Genomic DNA, 22,588 nt, shown 5'->3' with positions numbered 1-22,588 from the left:
GATATAAGTAAATATCTTTTACAAATATAAATATACATATTTATAATGCATGTCCTAAATGTTTACTTACAGGTATAAGACATCAAATTAAAAATTATTATATTAATAAGTGCACACTAAATACATTCAGTTGCTATAGTACAGGTTAGAACTATCTAAAAGAAATGCTTATCAACCTGATATCATCACATTTGCAAGTTTTATAACAGCCAATTAAATCTTGATCTGTCATCATTTGAATTAGCGACTCCGAAATGTCATAATGGTTACCAAGGATCACAGAATCTTTCCATTTAGGAAACATTTGGCAAACATTTTAAAAATTCCATTTTTCTAATAGGTAACTAAATTTTAAATGTTGAACTTTAAAAGTCACGGGAACATCAGAGATATCATTCGCGCTTCTTTATAGTGTAAGGGATTTTATTTGCTGGTTATCTTACACATATCTCCACATTTCTTGTTGCGAAACCATTCAAATATGTTTTTTTGTAAATGTATTAATAACAGCTAGAAAACCTCTGATTCTCTGTGCTTGTTTTTTGTTTTTTTTTTATGGCTGTTGTGTAATGGATTTTTTTTGTGTGTGACTAAAAAAACTAGTCACCAGCAAAATTGTACATATTGTTAGCAAATGGATAAACAAATTAAAAATAATGCTTATGCTTTTGTTTTTCTTCAGTAGAATGTATTTTCCCTTCTCGGTCATGCAATTTATTTTTTGTTTGTTTCTGTATTCATGGCTCGTTGACACAGTGTGTTGCCTTTAAAAATATAAGTTAAATCCATTCCACTTACCAAACTATTCCCTGAGCCCCAGAGCCAATAGGCTTTAGATTCTGGTAGCGCTTGAGAACTGTGAAGGTTGAGTCTCCCACTTCCACACTGTAGAATTGGTTGTCAACTTTGCTTTTGCTCATGTTGTAATGTTTGGCAATATATGACACATCCACTTGTTTATCGAAACCCTGTGAAAAAGAATAACAGTAAAAACATGAGACAAGGGAATGACCAGAATAACAAAGAGCTATAGAGAAACATGTTATTTTAATGATTACTAATATTTAGTCAACTATCGTCATTACATAAACCTATATTTCACATAGAGAAATTATGTATTAGTCCATGTAAGATTACCTGGAGTAAAAGAGCTTAGGAAAAAATGCCAAAAAATTGTTTTCAATATTAAAACTATTTACCATAAAATAATCTTAGCTTAGATCTGCATAATCTTTTCTGACATGTTTCATTAAAACCATTTAATTATTTATGGAGCAAACATCTACTGAACATATACTGGTCTCAGAGATTATGCTAGATACTTGAGAGCTGAACTCTGATGTTCAATTATAATAGCCATATGAGGAAGGATAAAATATTTTATCTACATTCCATTCTCAGAAAGAACTGAAATATAAAATAATGTGGTTTTAATTGTTTTAATCAAGTAAATTTCAATTAAAGTGTTGACTTCATTTTTTCTCAATAATACCAAAAATGCTATTATCGTGCATTAAACACTGAACAATTGTAGTCTAAATTAACATGATTCTAAACTGTTACAGAGAATAACTTTTAATTCTTTACAAGCTTAGATGTTAAATATTTCAGTTGTCATATCTTTTATCTTTAAGAGAAGTTCTTCTCTCTATTAATTATATTTACCAATTGAAGAAACTGTCCTTGAAATTTTGAATCATGATTTATGAATATATATATAATGTAAGTATCTATTATCCATGATTATTGTTTACCCAGAAATGATCTTATATTGCACACTGTGATAGTAAATAATATGGATTCCCTAGCTAGAAGGGACCTCACAGAATACTGCCCAGCCTGTTTCTTGAGGAACATGCTCGTGGATGCCTCTACCCTGTAGTGATGCCCTCTCCTTCTTGCTGTTCAGTTTTCAAATACTCACATGTTCTGTAGGTTCCTCCTCAATTCTGGAAATTAAAAATTGATATTCTAAGCCATTACTTCTGATCAGAAAAGGCATAACCCTCAGCTGGCATTTGAGAGATTTGTGGCATGTTTTTATGTGCCATATGATAGAAGATGTGGGTTATATTTAGTTGGCTTATTGAACAATACTGGATGTTCTGCAATGAGTAGAACATTCCCACACAATGAACAATTGTCTACATACCTCACAACTTTCAAACTATGCCAAAGCTTAATTAGTAAAAAACTAAATGATCTCCGTATGATTTTAACATAAATAAACTTCTGAAAATTGAATTCTCATATAATATGAAAGAAAATTTAAACGTTCTTAGGCTCTGAATCTCTGGTTGGTCATAAAACAATTCTCCTTTGAAAGTCTTAGTATTTCATTTCTAAAAAAAAAAAAAAATTGAAATAGATGTACAAACTAATACGTGACCCCTGTACACACTTGGTTCAACCAGGCAACACCAGTCCTAGTGTAAATGATGAGGATACGATGGGGACTGTATAGACCTGAGTGAGAGCGCAAGGACCTGAAGACCCCAGACAGACCTGAGAGCAGAAAACATGTGGCAGGCACCAGCCCGTGACTGGGAGACACACGGTGGCAGCAATCTAGTACAAATGCACACAGGCCTCAAAGAACAGAACGAACTATAGTTTGGGAATCTAGGTTGTTTGGACAGAAGATTGAACATTCAGGTAATTTGAGAATACAACAACTAGAGGTCTGAAATCCCTGAGGCTCTCTGTGAAGCATGGAGCATGGAATTAAACGAGACTTTAAGAATCAGGGTATCGTAAGCCTGTTAAGGAGGCTTCAACAGGGTTTAGAATTTAGAAAATGGTGTGGACAACAGCAGGTACAGGAACATTAGTATTCAAACAAACCTTGATTTCAACCACAGTATCAGGAACTGCGCCCCATACCATGGTCCATGTCTATTCTAGACTTCTTATGTACCAGTAAACTAATCCTATTAAAGTCCTTTACCCCACTTTTCCTAGCTAGGAAAGATAAAAAGCAACTGGACTAAATTAACAAATGAATTCATCTGCCAAGGGTAATTGGGATGAATGAAGTGCCTGGCTTGCCATTTGTCATGTTCTGACCCTTCGTTACATTCTTTAATATTCTGGTTTCTGAGCACTCACAAAATCTTTAGCACACATTAGCTTCATGTGACCTAGTTAATCCACTTCCCTTTCACCCATTTATTCTCGTCACCTTTGAAATGTCACTTAGTCTGACTGCACTGCATGTATGAACTAATCTTACCTAAGAACCTTTACATTCCAGACCCTTGACTTCACACCATATATTGGTACCACCCTACTCATTCAGACTTGAATGTGGCTTTTCTAGCTATAGTATCAGTCTTCATATTACACTTGAATCCACTATACTGGCCCCCTCCTTCCAATATTTCAATACATATTTAGAGAAACCAAGGGAGTTTTACACTATATAGCAGTTTTTTTCAGGCTTACCCTAAGAAATATTCTATTCAACACTTGCAAACATTTAATCCAACAAACATCAATGATATACTTATTATGTGCCAGATACTGGTTTTGACACTAGAGTTACAACAAAAAGATATGGTCCTCATATAGCTGGAGGCAGTCAGGTAAGCAGGTAGTCAAAATATGGATGATGTATTCCATAGCAGAATAAATAAAAGGTTCTGGGAGCAAAAAGGGAGCAGCAACTAACTGCTTACATTCATTTATTATCATTAATTCATTCAACTACTATGTATAAAACAAATACTAGATGCCAAGTCATGAGTATAAAACTGCTAATGTTTGAGAGGAGACTTGATCCATGTCTTCTCATGCTAACAAGATCCCCTGATCTCTCCTCTCACTATTCTCAGGTATGAATATGTATCAGGACCACCTGGGGAGTTTGATGAACTACAAACCACTGCAGAACATCCTCAAGATTTGGGTTCAGGCTATCAGAGTAGGTAATGAAGATCTGAAGATAAGTAGTCAGTCCAGGAAGTTCTTATTTGAGGATCTGAAGAGCTAACTTTGAGAAAGACAGGATTAGAACAATCACGCGCACAGCATGCTCCCTGGAGCATCAGCATCATCTGAAAATTTGTTAGAAATGCAAACGCTCCCTCCCACTCAACACGGATTAATCAGGAACTCTGAGGGTGGGGTCCAACAGCCTGTTTTAATAAGCCCTTTAAGTATTCTGATGCATGTTGAGAAGCACTCAGTGGAGGCAAGGAAACACCCAAAGACCATAAAATAGATCTAACAGCTCTGCTGAGATATTTAGAAACTAAAACAGGTTATGCAACAGAAGTAACATTTCCGTATCTGCCTTAGGGAAAACTCTTTGTGTCTCTATGAACTGCTAAATTCCATTATTCGTGACACACAAAAACTGGAAACCAGAGTCCTAGTTAGGACAAGGATTAAGACACATCTCAGTGCTATAATAGGATAAATCATTTCATCTTAACTATTGTTCACACTTCTGGGAAGTACCCTGTAGTTCATGCACCCTCAGTGCATAGCTAACACAAGACTTTTCATATAGTGGGGAAGCTATATGTAGACTTGCTAGTAATTTGGTAAAATGGTTAAAACAATCACAGAGCTTATACCAGTGGCAAAATGTCAGCGACATAAGAACTGCCAGTCAAAGAGACAAAAGTTTTCAAATGAATTATCTAATGTCCTGACACATTTTCTAAAATAAAAATATTCAGCGATCTCTTATCTCCATTTCAGAGCATATAATTACTCACAGTAAGATTGAAAATCACCATTATAAAATTTGTGGATTCACACACACACACACACACACACACACACACACAATTTTGAATTAAAGTTTAAGTAAAATCTAAAAGTTACAAAATATACCCTTGAAAGTACCTCAAATAATTGAGGGAAAAAGGTATTTTAATCATTAGCAGTAGGACACAGAAATAACAGCATTAGAAATTTTCTTGTATTGATGTCATAACTAAAAATTGGATTGCAAATATGTTGTGTTGAAGAACTTTCTCCAGATCCAAATTGAGTTTACAAATCCAAATTGAGTTTTAAAGAGCTCAGAACAAATTTAATACAGTATATTTTATCCCCAATTTCCATGCAGTCTTCCTTGTCATGACTACAAAGTTCAAACATAAACTTTTCACTATAAAATGTGCTTATGACTAAATGGAAGAAGATATTTGCCTATGATACATCTGACAAGGAGTTAATATCTAAAATTTATAAAGAACTCATACAACTCAACAACAAAAAAACAATCTAATTCAAAAAAGGGCAGAAGACTTGTATAGGTATTTCTCAAAAAAGGACATACAGATGGCCAATAAACATATGAAAAAATGCTCAAGGTCACTAATCACCAGAAAAATCCAAATTAAAACCACAATGAGATATCACCTCACACCTGTCAGATTGGCTACCATCAGTAAATTAAAAAGCACCAACTTTTAGCGAGGATATGGTGAAAAGGGAACCCTTGTACACTGTTGGTGGGATTGCAAATAGGTACAACCGCTATGGAAAACACTTTAGAGGTTTCTTTAAATATTAAAAATAGAACTACCTTTGACCCAGCAATTGTACTTCTCAGTGCTTATCCAAAGAAAACCAAAACACTAATTTGTAAAGATCTGTGCACCCCTATGTTCATCGCAGCACTTTTCACAATAGCCAAGATGTGGAAGCAACCTAAGTGTCCACCAAGAGATGACTGGATAAAGAAAATTATGGAAGAAAAAAAATATTTAATGGTACATATATACAAAGGAATATTACTCAGCCATAAAAAAATGAAATCTTACTATTTGCAAAGACATGGATAAACTTAGAGGGTATTATTCTGAGTGAAAAAAGTCAGACAGAGAAAGATAAATACCATAAGATTTCACTCATATGTGAAATCTAAGGATCAAAAGAAATGAACAAACTAAATGAAAACAGACCCAGGGATACAGAGGACAAACTGGTAGATGCCAGAAGGAAGGATGTTTGGGAGTCTGGGTGAAAAAGGTGAAGAGATGAAGCAGTACAAATTAGTAGTTACAAAACAGTCACAGGGACATGGAGTACAACATAGGGAATACGGTCATTATTGTAATGGCTGTGTGTAGTACCGGGTGGGTACTACAGTAATTGGGGGGACCATTTTACAAATTATATAAATGTCTAACCATTGTACTCTATACCTGAAACTAGTATAAAATTTTTAAAAATATGCCTATGAAAATATGCCATTCAGCACACTATGGACAAATGTTATTGATGCTAAAAACTCTTTCTCTAGTTACATATTTTAGAATATTCTTAGTTCTGGTCATATAACTGATTATTTTGACCCAAGAAAGGAAGAAACAAAGAGAGCTGATGATTTTAATCCAAAAAAAAAGATAAATTCAAAAATTCATATTGAGAAGGCCAATAGTTTAAGGCAGAGATTCGAAAGTTTTAATGTGGATAGAAACCACCTGAGGAGCAAGATAGGGCTAAAAGTTTGTATTTCTAAGAAGTTCCATACTTCCAGAACCGCTATTTTAGAAAATAGCAGATTTAACAGATATGACCATTCAAAGAGACTAGTTGGGGGACTAGCTGGTGTCCACAGCCCCACAATCCCCAAGGTCCCAGGTCCCCCAGAGCTGGATGTGTGAGCATGGCCATGGTGGCTTTTTGTATGAGGTGGTGACATTTTAAAGTACAGTAAAATATTACTGGAGGAAAAAAAAAGCATAGCATGTCAAACCAAGTAAGCAAAGGATGTGGAAGTTAAAAATGCCAGGATGACTCTCCTTGATATCAGCACCTCTTTAGCAGGCCCAGATGTCACATTGCCAGGGATGTGTTTTCCTATCTCATATGTACAATACAGTGCCTGACCAACATTCTCTCAATTAGCTCATGAAAATAAACATTCCATCATCTCCTAATATTAAAGCTATACCAAAACACTTGGGAGGAATATCTGAAATTCACAGGCATTCATAAATGCTCATAAAAATGGAAAGTCTCTTTTCAGAGAAGAAATTAATACGTTGATTGTTAATTACAAAGAAAGAATATTATATTTAAAAAATTATAAATCACCATAATGGTAACTTTCGGAGATCAACATGGTTCAAATTAACTATAGGTTTAGAATAGTCTATTCCATTTGGTCAAATTATTTAAAAATAAATAACTCATTCCTCCACTGAATATTAATCTTATGTTTAAACGACTCAACAATGTTCCTTGCAAAAATTCAAAGCAAACTCATTTCCGCCCTGTTCCCCATCCGCCAAAAAATTTTAAAGCTAAATTAAAAGAACACTTTTTTGATTTTTTGCCACTGACAATTAGATAGAGAGGAAATCCGAATATAATCTGCTCTGTGAAAAGACTACATTTTATGCCAACTTGTAAGAAAGGGCCCTGTACAACTAGTCTCCATCATCAGTTTAGTGGCTAGCTTATAGCTATAGAGTTTTGCAAAGAAAAATGTCCCATATTACTGATTTTATCCTGCAGGTATTTCTCAAATTTAATAACCTATTTCTGCAGGCACTCTCTCCCCATTTTCATTTCTGCATGACTCTCTTATGATACTGCTAGTTAGTTTCTAAGCAGAAAATGTTGAGGTTTAAGAATTTTTAGAAGTTGAACTTCTTTAGTTTCTTTTGAATGATGTAGCTGAAAACAGTATCATGTCTGGATTAGTTCTGCACTTATCTGTGAAAACTTGAGCAAGTCATTGTATGCTTTCATTCATTTATTATTTATATACAGTGTGATTCCAAAAAGGATTTGTGCAGCTCACCATAAAAGATATAGGAACAATAAAATCATTAAATCCAGTTTTAAGAATAAATGTCAAATAAAGCAGGCTGGGCAATTACAGTTTTACCAGAAGACTAAGTTATGAATATCTACTGCCTTGAGCAAAAAACTTAGTGTCATGCTTTCAGAAAGCCAAAAGAAAAGAAACAATGACAACACAACAAAACCACAGTGAGTGGCAAGCTTTAATTCATTAATCTCATAAATTTATCATACCAGTTCAGAGGAAAGGTAAAATTTCTCTAGCACTTAGCTTCAGAAAAATATATTCAATAGTTCTTCCTATAATAAACTTGTGATCAATTAATAGGTAATCAATATAATATTTTTAATCAAACATGCACAAATATGTTTCACATGACTCATATGATAACTCTCAATAAAACAAGGGGAGGAAGAAAGGTGAACCAGTATTAATTGCTTACTTACTAAATTTAAACTTTGTATTCTGTTACATACTATATTTAACACTAACCAGATGAGAAGTGGCACACAGAGCTGTTAATTGGCTCAGAGTCTTAGAACTATCAAGTGGTACAAGTTAATATGAACTGAAGTTTGTCCAAGTCCAAAACATGTGCTTTTTTTTCACTAAGCCAATAAGCTAAAGTAATTTAGAATAGTGATATGGTTTGCTTACGATAAGAAGAGCTATGGGAATAGGGCTAAGAAAATCAAGAGAAATGAATAAATAACATCCTCCTTTTATTTATCGATCACCTCAGCCCAGAGTTTGAATTTAACTGATCATTAAACAATTCAGGTTTGAAGCAAACAATCTTGTGTTGGTGATGGAAAGCTGGATTTTCAGAACTGCCTAGAAATTTAAAGGGCTTGATTTAATTTGTTTGTTAAATATTTATCAAGCACCTCCTGTATGACAGGCACTATTGAAGGTGTTACTGTTATAATACTGATCTCTCTCAATAGGTTACCAAAATGAATTAGCTACAAAGTGCATCTTCAGAAAGTTAACTGGCCATTCTGTTGGACATTCTTTTAGTATTGACATTTGGATACTGAGAAGTATCTGCCTAAAGTGACGATTGACACAAATGATATTGAGCTAATCATTCTCATAGTTATGACTTGATATTAAATTGCTTCATGATGCCACTCCAAGATTGTTATATAAAGTCGGCAGAAACAATGCCTGCAATCTTGTTTGTTATAGCAGAAAGGCGTATGTTCAATCCATTCTAATTCTGAATCAAATTGTTTATATGTTAATTTTAAAGGAGGAGATTTGAGACAAGGATACTTAATTACCGTTAAGGTTAGATTTTGTTCTCTCAAGAGCATATTTTCCCCACCCTATTTCTTGAAATGTTACTCTCTAAGGAGGATTATAGCCTGGTATCTATATAACATTTATACTGAGTGGCCCATAGATGATTATTTTGTGGAATAAATGACTTATATAACAAATCAATAATACAGTAAAAACTTTAAGACAAATTATGTTTAACCATTATTATCAATTATTTGAAAAAGCACATAATAGTAATCAATAATACACCAGGCATTGCTTCTGCTTGCCTGTTCTTTATATATGAAGACAATTAGTACTGCTTGAATACCTACTGGGCACCATGTAATATTAAGAACAGACACTGTACTAAGCGTCTAATAAATCACTTCATGTAAGAATTAGGGTTTTCATTTTGCAATTGAGAAATCCTAGGCTGGGAACTTCAGCAAAAGATAAAAAATTCAGCTTTGATCTAAGTATCCTGACTATGAGGCCTTGGGCAAGTTTTTTACAATGTTAGCTTTAGTACCCTTACTTATGGAATGAGGACAATCTACTTCCTTTCATTAATGGAAATATGAAATTAAATAACCTATGTAAAGCTCTTAACATGGTATAAGCTAATAGGAAACTCTCAACAAAGTTTATCATTATTACTATAGTTATCATTATTATTGAAGAGTTAGATAATAGCTAAACACACATAGTTAATTAGTAGTCTTAGGATGTTTTTAACTAAAAGTTAGCCTAAGCCATAGCACCATCCCAAGGATTATGATACTGCTATAAAATCAACATGTAATCAACAGGATTCAGAATGGTCAGATAATAAATGTTTTTTCCTGTGTTTTCATTTGTGGTACAGAGACAGTACTCAATGAATACCCATTTGCTCCACTATATTTCCCAGCCTCCCTTCCAGTCTTATTGGGGCCATATGACTATTTCTGGCAAAAAGACTACAGCAGAAGTGTCAGGTATCACCTAAATGCAGGGGCATTTAGGGTATGTGCCTCTGCAATCCATCTCTTTCCACACAATGATATCTTTGCTGTCACATCGCAAAATGCCAAGAGCCTAAATTCCTGAGACACAGAAAAGCAGAAGCCAAAATTTCTCATTCCCCAATAGAAGAGAGTCCTTGGTAACTTGTACTAGACTTCACATAATAGGAAATAAACTTTTGTTTAAAAAGAAAGTCCCTGAGATTTGAGGTCTTTCTATTGCTGTGGTATGTTTTTATTGAGCAAATGTTTTGATCTTACACTGCACCAAGCAATGTTCTAGGCACTGAGAATATAGACTAACTGCCCCCATGGAACTTAATATTAAATTTTCCCTCAGAGGGGTGATATCAGAAACATCCCCGGATCTTTACCCTTGAAACAGCAATAAGCTGAACATCTAAAACTCAGCAAAATACACCAAAAGTATACACCAGTACATCTGAGCATGGGATCCACGCATAAGAGTTACCACAGGTCAGAACCCTGGGTATCAGGCGGTAGACTCAGAGAAACAAAGAAGATGCCTCTCGCAGCTGTTGGAGCTCCCTGTAGGAGGAGGAGGAGGAAGGAAGAAGGTACGGAGACTTCCCTGAACAGCCCTGCCTGGGAGTGCTGTGAGCCCCACAAAGCCAGCAGCAGGTCCAAGTCCTCAGGGCAGCAGACAGAGAAGCAGTACAGCAGAAAAACAACAGTTGATCTTTACCAGCCACAGTTGCAAAACCGAGGCTGAGCTTCAGACCCCATCCCTCATTCCAGAGGGCCTCTCCCCTATAACCTCCAAGACCAAACACTGCGAAGCCCCAGGGGAATCTGAGCAAGCATTACTGAAACTTTTGCTAACACTGACAGGAACTGAGCCCAAGAGCAGTGAGCATGATTAAGCATCTAGGAAGAAAAAAAAAAAGAAAGAAATTATTAAGACTTTATATAAAGCAGATATAAATGCCACCTACTGGAAACAAACAAACAAAAAAAACACCTTCTTTGCAACAGGCTACAGATCATTGTATAATAAATCTTTCTGGAAAAAAAAAATCAGAATATAATTCCATTAATGACCAGGCAGAGGAATAGTCCGTTAAACACCATGAACAATCAAGGTGGCAAGGCATCTCACAAAGAAAAAAAAAAAAATCTCCAGATGATAATGTTACAGACATAGAAATACACGACTTAAATGACAGAATTTAAGGATGGTACTTCTGAAAAAACTCAACGAGATCCAAAATGAAGCATATCAACAATTTCGGTAACTGAAAAATCAACTAGATGAGCAGAATGAGTTCTTTAGCAAGGAAATTGAAACCCTCAAAAAGAAAAGAATAGACCTTCTGGAGATAAGGAACACACTACAAGAGTTGAAAAATGAAATAACAAGCTTGGGAAACAGAGTCGAACAAATGAAGGAAAGGATCAGTGATATTGAAGATAGAAATCTAGAAATAAATGAGAAAGAAGAGAGAAACTGAAGAATGAAAAATAATGAAAGAGATACAAAAACTAGCTGATACCATCAGGAAAGGAAACATAAGAATAATGGGTATTCTCAAAGGGGAGGAAAAGGAACAGGGACTAGATAGCATTTTCAGACAAGTAGTTGATGAGATTTCCCAAATCTAAGAAATGAGTTGGAGCTTGGAATTCAAGAAGTCAACCAAACACCCAATTACTTCAACCCAAAAAGGCCTTCATCAAGACACATTGTATCAAAATTATCAAAAATCAACAAAAAAAGACAAAATTCTCAGGGCAGCCAGGGAAAAGAAGACTGTAACCTATAAAGAGAAAAACCCATTTGATTATTGTTGGACTTCTCAGCACAAACCTTACAAGCCAGAAAGAAGTGGAATCTAATATTCAAACTATTAAATAAAAGGAACTACCAGCCTAGAATAATGTATCCAGCTAAGCTCTCCTTTAGATATGAAGGAGAAATTATGACCTTTCCAGACATACAAAAATTGAAGGAATTCTCCACTACGAAATCTGCACTACAGGAAATACTGAATGGGGTCAGCTCACCTAAAACAAAATGACAAAAAAAAAAAAAAATGCATAATTAGGAGTAAGGTGACTAGCAGTTACAAGTACATAATTTCTACCAGTTACAAGTACATAATACAGGTACTAAGTAAAGATGCATTGAATAAATGATGGAATCAATTAATAATCAGTCAATGCTTAGATATGTAAAGAGGCATAAGGAGTTTTTGTGTCATAGCAAAAAAGAAGCTCACTGAGCCACCCCTTTATTTTCAGTGCTACTTAAACTTATAATTATTAATTCATTAATATGAATCCTCTGGGTCTCAGACTTTTAGAAATCAAGAAGTCATTTTAAAATCAGTAAGGTTTTAGAGAGAACAGTAAGTTAATAACTTTCAAATAAATATTAGGTTAATAGCAATTTATGAATACCAAAATAACCAAAATGCAATAAATCTATTAATAATACGCTTATAAGATGTTAAGTTGTTGAAAAATTGACTTGATTTTGAAATACAAGCAAACAAATCTCTACTTAGGAAGTGTTTTTTTCTTTTTTTCTTGTTTTTCAAGTATAGTTGACATTCAATATGATTTTATATTAATTTCAGATGTATAGCATAGTAGTTAGGACATTTATATAATTTACAAATCGATCCCTTTGCTCAGTCTAGTAGTACTTACTTGTCACTACATATAGTTATCACAATATTATTGACTCTATCCCTGTTGTATATTTTTAAATCCTCATGAGATTTTTGTAAAGAGCAATTTGTACTTTTTAATCCCTTCACCTTTTTCACCCAGCCCCCAACCCCCATCTCATCCCATCTGGCAACCATTAGTTTCTTCTCTATATCTATGAGTCCATTTCTGTTTTGTTTCTTTATTTTGTTCTTTAGAGTCCACTTATAAGTGAGATCATATAATATTTATATTTCTCTGATTTATTTCACTTAGCATAATCTCATCTAGGTCTATTCATGTCATTGCAAATAGTACAATTCTTTTCTTTTTATGGCTGAGTAATATTTCATTGTATGTATCTTCTTTATCAAATTATCTATTGATGGACACATATTGTTTCCATATCTTGGCTATTGTGAATAGCACTGCCATGAACATAGAGGTTCATGGATCTTTACAAATTAGTGTTTTTGGTTTTCTTTGGATAAATATCCATAAGTGCAATCATTGAGTCAAAAGGTTGTTGTATTTAACTTTTTGAGAAACTTTCAAACTTTTTTCCATAGTGACTGTACCAATTTTTAGTAACCCCAACAGTGTCTGAGGTTTCCCTTTTCTCCACATCCTCGCCAACACTTGTTTTTTGATTTATTAATAGTCAATCTGACATATACAAGGGGATAGTTCATTGAGGCTTTAATTTTCAATTCTCTGATGATTCATGATATTGAAAATCATTTTATATGTCTACTGGCCATCTGTATGCCCTCTTTGAAGAAATATCTATTCAGGTCCTCTGCCCGTTTTTTAATTGGATTGCTTGTCTTTTTTTTGTTGTTGAGTTGTGTTAGTTCTTTATAAATTTTAGATATTAACCCCTTATCAAATGTATCATTGGAAAATATCTTCTTTCATTTGGTAGGTTTTCTTTTAATTTTTTTGATGGCTTTCTTCACTTTGCAAAAAATTTTAGTTTGATGAAGTCCCAATTGTTTATTTTGTTTCCATTGCCTGAGGAGATATATCACAAACGCGCACACACACACACACACACACACACACACACAAGTACCATTTCTCTTTCTGGTAGTTCGCTATTAGTGTATAAAAATGCAACCAATTTCTGAATATTAACTTTATATCCTGCTACTTTACTAAATTTGTTTATCAGTGCTAGTAGTTTTTTGGTAAAAACTTTAGGGCTCTCTATGTTTAATATGTCATCTGCAAACAATGACAGTTTTACTTATTCCTTTCCAATTTGGATGCCTTTTATTTCTTTTTCTTGTTTGACTGCTGTACTTCCAATACTTAGTTGACTAAAAGTGGCAAAAGTGGACATCCTTGTCTTCTTCCGGATCTTAAGGAAAATGCTTTAGCTTTTCTCCAGTGAGTATGATGTTAGCTGTGGGTGTGTCATCTATGGCCTTTATTATGTTGAGGTAGTTCCTTCTACTCTCACTTTGCTGGGAGTTTTTATCATAAATGGATGCTGGATTTTGTCAAATACTTTTTCTGCATCTACTGATATAAGCATATGATTTTCATCCTTCATTTTGTTTATGTAGTGTATCACATTAATTGATTTGAGGCTATGAAACCAACCTTACATCCCAGGAATAAATCCCACTTGATCATAATGTATGACCTTTTAATGTTTTGCTGAATTTGATTTGATTATATTTTGTTGAGGATTTCTGCATCTACATTCATCAGGAATATCAACCTATAATTTTCTATTTTTGTAATGAGTTTGTCTAGTTGTGGAATCAAGGTAATGGTAGCCTTGTAAAATGAGCTTGGGAGCCTTCCATCCTCTTGAATTTTTTAGAATAGTTTGAAAAAGATAGATGTTAATTCTTATTTAAATGTTTGGTAAAATTCACATGTGAAGGTACTCAATCTAGGACTTTTGTTTATTGAATCTAGGAGTTTTTTGATTATTGAATCTAGGACTTTTGTTTATTGAATCTAGGAGTTTTTTGATTACTGATTCAACTTTGTTAGTAGAAATCAGTCTGTTCAGGTTTTCTGTTTCTTCATGATTCAGTCTTGGGAGATTGTATGTTTCAAGGAATGTATCCATTTCTTCCAAATTGCATATAATTATTTATAGTATTATTTATAATTATTTGTATTGCTGTGGTGTCAGTTGTCACTTCTCCTCTTTCATTTCTAATTTTATTTATTTAGGTCTTTCTTTTTTTTTTTCTTAATGAATTTGGTTAAAAGTTTATCAGTTTTGTTTATCTTTTCAAAAACCAGCCCTTGGTTTCACTGCTCTTTTGTATTGATTTTTAGGACTCTATTTTGTTTATTTCTGCTCTGATTTCTAGTATTTCCTTCTTTCTACTAACTTTGTGTTTTGTCTTCTTATTTTCCTACTTCCTTTAGGTGTAAGGTTAGATTGTTTATGTGAGATTCTTCTTGTCTCTTGAGGTAGGCCTGTATTGCTATGAATTTCCCTCTTAGGACTGCTCTTGCTGATTCTGTGTTGGCCCTGGAAGTGCATGGGAGAGGCCATGCTATGAACTGAGGCCAACTGCCACAAGTACCTGGCCTAGGGCAACTCGGCAAAAGGCCCAAGGCACCCTCGGGCCTACCGCCACCTGCTGGTTATCTGTAAAGTCCAGCTGCCGAAAGAGCCTCAGGCAGTATGTGAGTTGGGTGAGGCAGGGTCTCAAGGAGTCATTAAGGTAAGGTGAATAATGTTGACCAAGTTAAAGCAGGTTCATATTCAGCACCACACTGAGCCTAGGACCATTTTGCAAGAAGCACAGAGCACACTGAGGCCAGTCACCACCTCCCTGAGGCCCATGGACCTACAAGAGTTGTCCATGAAAGACTTCAGCATGAGCCACATGGTGCCTGCTATCAAAAGAGCTTCAGGGTGTACACAAGTTTGGTGAAGTAGGATCCCAGGGGGTCACCAAGGTAGAGCAAGCTGAGTTCATCAGGCCAATGTAGACTCATATTTGGCTGTGTGGGGGTAGCGCTCAACACAGGGACAATGGTGGCTATCCCTACAGCCCTCACTTTAAAGACACACAACTGAGTCTTTCCTTGTATGTCTCTGGTGCCCCCGAGCCACCATACCTCCACCAGAGGCCAGGGTGAGTACCTGGGAGCAAGAAAGTCTATGCACAGGCTCTCTAAGAGAATGCTTCTGTTTCCAGCAGCATTTCTTCTCATGTGGACAAACAAAATGCCTGCTAATTTTCACATTCAGATGTTGTGGTCAAGGCTCCTCATCCTAGCACTCATGTTCCAGGCCGGGCAGCCCAGTGGGGGGCTGGGGCCCCTCACTCTTCAGAAAAGACATCTGCAGCTGAGCTATCCCTCCTGATTATCGATCACTACATATGGGTATGGGACCAGCCCATTTTTCATCTTTGCCCTTCCTACTAGTCTTTAGGTGGTTTCTTCTTTATATCCTCAGTTATAGGACTTCTGTTCAGCTAGTGTTCAAATGGTTCTCCAGGTTGATTGTTCTATAATTTAGTTGTAATTTTAATGTGGCCAGGGTAGGAGACAAGCACAACATTTACCTACTCCACCATCTTGACAGGAACCTGTTTTTCTATTAAATTTTCATTTACCCTCATTTATTTAAAAAAAAGTATTTATTGGACATTTAGTAAATTAAGATAGATTTCTGGGCTTGGAAGTCAAGGATGAGGGTGTCCTGGTCCTGCCCCGCAAGCAGTCACCATTGAGTGGGAAAACACAACCCCATAAAACTAATGGTAATGCCCATCAGGATGTGATAAATGCTGTAGACAGCAGTGGGTGTGCTAGTGGTTTCCAGCACATATCTCTCTGGTTATATTCCCTGGTTAAAACCCTTACTTATCTGTTCATTACAGCAGAGTTCCAAAAATAGCACTTTTATGTTTTGTTTTTTTTTAAATTCATAGAGGGATTTAATAGCTTCTTACTTCTTTGTTCAATTGAGAAAAGAAGGCTTACCTATTTCTCAAGAGTTTTTGTACTTTCAATTCCCTGTAGATGTATATTTTTATAAAGAATTAATGCCAGTGCAAACTAAAGATTATTTTTCTATTGTCTAACACTTTAAAGACAAATTTCTCCTCAGAATATAATGAGAAACCTCTTGCTTACAAAAGCTGCTTGATGGGATTTTTTTAAAAATGAATAGGAGTACCTAAAAAATTCAATAAATCCCAGTAAATCAAATAATTCAACTAAGAAATAAAGTTAATACTGTTACAGATAATGCACATTTTCCATTGATAAATAACTATCTGGGTAGGTTGGTTTTCTATATATTTTTTGTGATATCGTATTGATAACAGTGAAAAACTGGAAATATGACATAATAAAAGACGCCACAGATTAGGATTCAAGAGGCCTGAATTCCGGATATACTTGATTGCTAATTAATTGTTGACAAATTACTTAAGGTCTTTGTATATTGTCTGTGTGGCAAGAAATTGGAGCAACATAACTCTGCTGGTGATCAGATGAAACACTACAGCATAACAGGAATCCATGAATTGTCTCATGAAATAAGAATCTTCCAAGAAACATGATTTGAAAGTAAACCCTAGTAGAATATTCTATCTCTAAAATGCATTATTTACTTTAAACTGATAGGGTAGTAAATGAGGCATGGAGCTACAGGAGAGAAAAAAAATAAACAATAAACATTATTTTCAAATAAAAATTTTACATGGAAAGTAAATGAAATACTCTGAGTCACAGCTAGACATAGTCTGCTAGCTATAATATTTTATTCTTTTAAAGTTATAGAATATGCACATATATTTTCTAGGTACCAAAAGCTCATAGTAAGCAAAAAACTTCAAAGTCATTAAGAAAAGTCATGCTTCAGTACTCTTCTTTATTCCTTTGCTTTAAAATCGCTCTTACTAGAAATAGATATTCTGCATCAGTACTCAAATTTAGAAGCTAATTTTAAAATAACTTCAACCTACACAAAGACTTTTTGGATAAAAAATAGCTGATTTTTAAATATTTTTTTCATTGATAATTTTTGAAGTTCAGTTTTAATCTTGACATGTAAAACATGAACTTAGTTTTTCCTTTACTGTTTTTTAAGTGTTATTGCCCATAGTAAATGCCTAGGATCATGGTGGCTAAGGAAATAGCTCACGGTCATACAGCTGTCTAGTAGGGCCCAGATATTTTACCCAGAAATTCATTCATTTTCCACTAGAGCACTATTACAGTTGCAAATGATTATATAAACAAAACATATACCATTTATTCATTTATTAAACAAATATTTGGTGACAGCCTACCCTATACCAGATACTATTGTTAGTACTGGAATATATCAGTGTGCAAAAGAGACAAAATTCCAACAATCAACAATGTACTGGTAAATGTTTAACATTTTGGGGCAGGAGAAGGAAGAGGACTTACTTGTAGAAATTTCTTATTTACATAATGTAATACTCCTATCGTGATAGATTTTAATCTACCAAACTGTCATCACTGAGCTTAGAATTTAGGAAGAGATGAGCATAATCAACACTTGTGAATCTGTGTGAGCTGGCTCTAGTACTCACTGAAACAATTCCTTCCCAAGTGAGAAATATACTCTAGTGGAGAGAAAAAAGCAACATACTAATTACACGTATACTACATCAGTATCAGATACTGAAAAGTGTTATGGGGAAATAAAAAAATGCTGGTAAGTTGAGTAGGCAGTATTGGATAAGAAGCAATTTTAAGTAAGATAGTCAGGAAAGACCTGCTTAAAAATAACATTTGACAAAGCCCTGAAGGTGGTGAAGGAATGGGCAAGTGGATCATAAAGGAAGAACATTTCAGGGAGGGGTCTCTAGTGGCTAAATGGTAAAGGCTTCAGTATTTAGTATAGGAATTTTGAGTTTTGCCATAAGTGAGATGGGGAAATATTGAAAGATTTTTGTTTTGTTTTTAGCCAAGGAGTGATATGCTATCACATTTTTCTAATATCACTCTTGCTGATGTTTTTAGAGTAAATTATTTGGGGGTGAGCAAAGTTGGAAGCTCTTGCAATAATCCAGGAAAGAGGCAATAGTAGCTTGGACCAGAGTGGTAATAGAGAGAATGGTGAGGCATGGTGAGATTCCAAGTGCATCTTGAATATAGAGCCAACAGAATTAGCTGACAGATTGAATATGAAGTGTTACCCAAAAGATGGTCTCAACGATTTCATTTGAAGCAACTGAAAAGATGGATTTAGTATTAGAATTAGAGCAGAGCAATTTTGGAGGAAAGATTATGGTTTGGTTTGGAAGATGTATAGTTTGATATGCCGATTAGACACCTAAGTATAGATATAGAACATGAAGTTGGGCATATAAATCTGGTTTTGGGGACAGTTTTGGGTTGCAGATATAACTGGGAGTATTCAAGATACTGATAATAATTGAAACATTAGGATCCAATGAAAGCACCAGTAGAGTAAATGTAAATTTATTTAAAATGGAGTTAGCTATTTAGTAAACACATATTTCAGCACTGTCCTCCGTGCTTCACAAGTATTAACTCATTTAATTCACATAACTGTAGAAGATAAGTACTATTATTTTCCCCTTTCCACACATTTTCCAAGGTGGGAAAGTTAGTTAACCTCTCTGTGTTTCAGTTTCTTATAAGTAAGTGGTTAATCAGTGGGAGATCTTCAATTCCTAGCCAAGGCTGTCCAGATCCAGAATTCTTGTAAGAGAAGAGAAGTTGTCAAAAGGCCTTGAGGCTTGGATGCTACATTTAGAGGTCTGGGAGTTGAGGCAGATCAGTAAATCCTATTCATGGCAGGTAACACATTTTGCTTTTTCATAGAAATTCTAGCTATGCCCAGGAAGAATAAATATACTAGTGTTTTGTTTCCCTTTACATTTTTGTATATGTTCTATAATGAGCACATATTAATAGAATTGGAAAAGACTGTATTAAAATTACAGAAGTTGCAGAGTTATTTTTTAAATCTTATTTCAATAGCTGCATATCATTCTCTGTTTATAGCACAGCTATAAGTGAGAAGATACACTAAAAATCATTACAGAAAAACAGAAGTAAAGCTGTCTGCTTGGGGTGTGAATAGAGTTACCATAAAATTTATTGTCCAAAAAAGAAACCATAGAGTAAAAGAGAGCACTACCAATTATACAGTGACAACAGGCATAGGTTAGGACTACCCTAAACATACCTAAGTATAGGCACCTTAGGTAGTTTCTTAATAGAGTTCGTATAAATACAAGAGAACAGATTCTTATGTGGTTCATGCACACTACCACCCATTGTGGCCACCTTTCTACCGTTCGTTATTAGTTAAACTTATTTCTTTTTTTCATTCATAATTGTTATTATTTTGTTTTTTAACAGTTATTGGTTAGAACTTGACATCAGCATACTGAGCACCACGTGCCTGTTATCACACATGGCTACTGGAGATACGCTACTTCAGACTCATCAGTCTTTCAGGTGAGAAATAATAACAGACTTAAGTTCTTTTGATGATTAAAGTCTCATTTCAAGGATTTGAAAATAAATATTAAAAATGTTAAGTATGAGTAAAATCTAGTAAGAAATTCCTTTACACTGTGATTAAATATTATATTTATAATCATTAAAAAGAATTCCCTTTATTCTTTCTTATTCTAACTTGAATTGGGAAAGAAAAAACCTAAATATCCACTTCTATTTCCTAAGCTACTTTTAATATTACAGAAATGCTAACTTTGGTGTGGAACATGTGCAAGATGGAATGGCAAAGTGGAAATACAAGGGAATATACTGTACCTTGTTTTACCTGTAAGGAACACACACCTGACAAAAGGCAATTTTCACATCCAAGGTTGGTTCACTGCAGTAGTATAATAAATGGAGGCTCATAAATACCTATAGAAAAAAGGGGTGGAATGAATTTCCAAATCACCTAATTATCATTTAATAGTATAAACTTTAATGTAATTCAAATTATATACAAGGTATTTAAGTATAATCCTTATTAAAACCACTACTAGGCACTTTTCACAAATCATAAATATTAAATAATAAAGTAAAAAGGTCCTATCTTCTATAATAATCAAGGTCATCAAAATCATAAAGACTAGCTAAGAAATCGGATATACTTAATAAGCTAAAATTAAGTACATCCTATTACATAGCAGTTTTATTTCTAGGCACCTAACTTTAAAAATTCTCAAATATATGCACAAGAGGATATATATATATATAAGGATGTTTATTGTAGAATAAAGGAACTATTAAATAAAATGTAATTTATAATAGAATTACCTTCAGGACTTGAAATAATTGAATTAGAACTTAAGGTATCAGCATAGATAAAATTTTCAAACATGATGTTGAGTGGGGAAAAGAGCAAATTCAAAAGGATATGAAGATCATCATATTATTATGTAAAATTTTTAAATATACAAAATAATAATGTGCACTGCTTTGTTATATAACCACAAACCATAGACTAAAGCAAACAACACTGTATATTAACATTTGTTTAATCATAGTGGTAAGTACAAAGATTTCAATTATATTATTTTCTATATGTTCGAACTATTTTGTGGTTCTCTAAAGCTTTAAGGAGAGAATAAAAATTATCTAATGTTGGAAATGATATATTAGGCACTGAGTAACTTGGAAATAATGAGGCAGCATCAGAGAAACACAACTAAAATATTATTCACTCACTTAAACACATTTTTTGAATGTTTATTGTGAAAAAGACACATTTCTTTGAGATTAAAAAATTTCAAAACCACTATTGACACAAGACTTATTTTTGGCAATATGAATGATTAGATATCCTGAAAACTATTCGCAATGCAAAACTCTTTAAAAAGTTAGATGAAATATACAAAATATCTTTTAAAATGCATAGCTGAGCTGCCAAAAACAAAAACAAAAAAAAGGCAAGAAAAATTTTGATATGCTGAAAATAATGTGAAAGGATCTGTGTAAAGAAAGAAAGAAATGAGCTGAAGCCATTACTTATCCTCAGGATATCTGCTGATGTCTGAAGGCTAGAACTTTAGTTTTTATTTTTATTTATTTATTATTAAAAATTATTGAGGTGACATTGATCAACAAAATACAATAAGTTTTAAGTGTACAATTCAACAGTATGTCATATATATATTGCACTGTGTGTTCACCACCCATAGTTAGATTTCCTTCCGTCACCACTTATTTGACATTTTACCCCCATCTACCTCTCCCCTCCCCACTTTCCTCTGGTAACATGTCCACGTCCATGAGTCTCTGTTTGTTTGTCATTTTATTTGTTGCTTTTAGATTTATATTCCACATATGAGTGATATAATGTGGATTTCAACTCTTATTCTGACTTATTTCACTTAGCATGATTATCTCAAGATCCATCCGTGTTTTCACAAATGGTAATATTTCATCTCTTCTTATAGCTGAGTAACATTCATTGTACATATGTACCACAGTTTCTTTATCCAATCATCTATCATAGGACACTTTAGGTGCTTTTATGTCCTGGCCGCCATAAATAATGCTGCTATAAACATCGAGGTGCATATCTCTTTTTGGATAAATATTTTCAGGTTTCTTGAGTAAATACCCAGTAGAGGGATTGCTGGATCATATGGTAGTTCAATTCTTAGTTTTGGGTTTTTTTTTTTTTTTTGAGAAAACTCCATATTGTCTTCCATAGTGGCTGTACCAATTTGCAGTCTGACCAGCAATATATAAGAGCTCCTTTTTCTCTGCACCCTCTCCAAAACTTGTTATTACTTGCCCTGTTGATTCTAACAGGTGTGAGATGGTATTTCATTGTGATTTTGATCTGTATTTCCCTAATAGCTACTGAAGTTGAAAATCTTTTCATAGGTCTGTTGGCCAT

General features: G+C 34.2%; 1 protein-coding gene across 20 annotated transcripts in view; it reads right to left on the bottom strand.

Moving 5' to 3' along the window:
* The window catches only part of MAPK10 (mitogen-activated protein kinase 10), a 417,591-nt gene that overhangs the window by 117,300 nt on the left and 277,703 nt on the right, over positions 1 to 22,588 (bottom strand). For 12 of the 20 annotated variants that reach the window (XM_036227746.1, XM_036227758.1, XM_036227751.1 and 9 more), the window contains 2 exons: positions 20,527 to 20,598; positions 799 to 968 (listed from right to left, as the gene is read on the bottom strand). In XM_036227746.1, the coding sequence (XP_036083639.1) occupies positions 799 to 968; positions 20,527 to 20,592 (236 nt within the window). In that variant the 5' untranslated portion in view covers positions 20,593 to 20,598. Of the gene's footprint in view, positions 1 to 798; positions 969 to 20,499; positions 20,599 to 22,588 lie in introns of all 20 variants that reach the window. The other 8 variants (XM_036227759.1, XM_036227752.1, XM_036227753.1 and 5 more) reach the window with 2 other exon arrangements.

The sequence above is a fragment of the Rousettus aegyptiacus genome, unplaced genomic scaffold (genome assembly GCF_014176215.1).
Source record: "Rousettus aegyptiacus isolate mRouAeg1 unplaced genomic scaffold, mRouAeg1.p scaffold_m13_p_10, whole genome shotgun sequence".
NCBI lineage: Eukaryota > Metazoa > Chordata > Mammalia > Chiroptera > Pteropodidae > Rousettus > Rousettus aegyptiacus.
The sequence above is the reverse complement of the archived record's forward strand: the minus strand, read 5'-3'. Positions and strand labels throughout refer to the sequence as shown.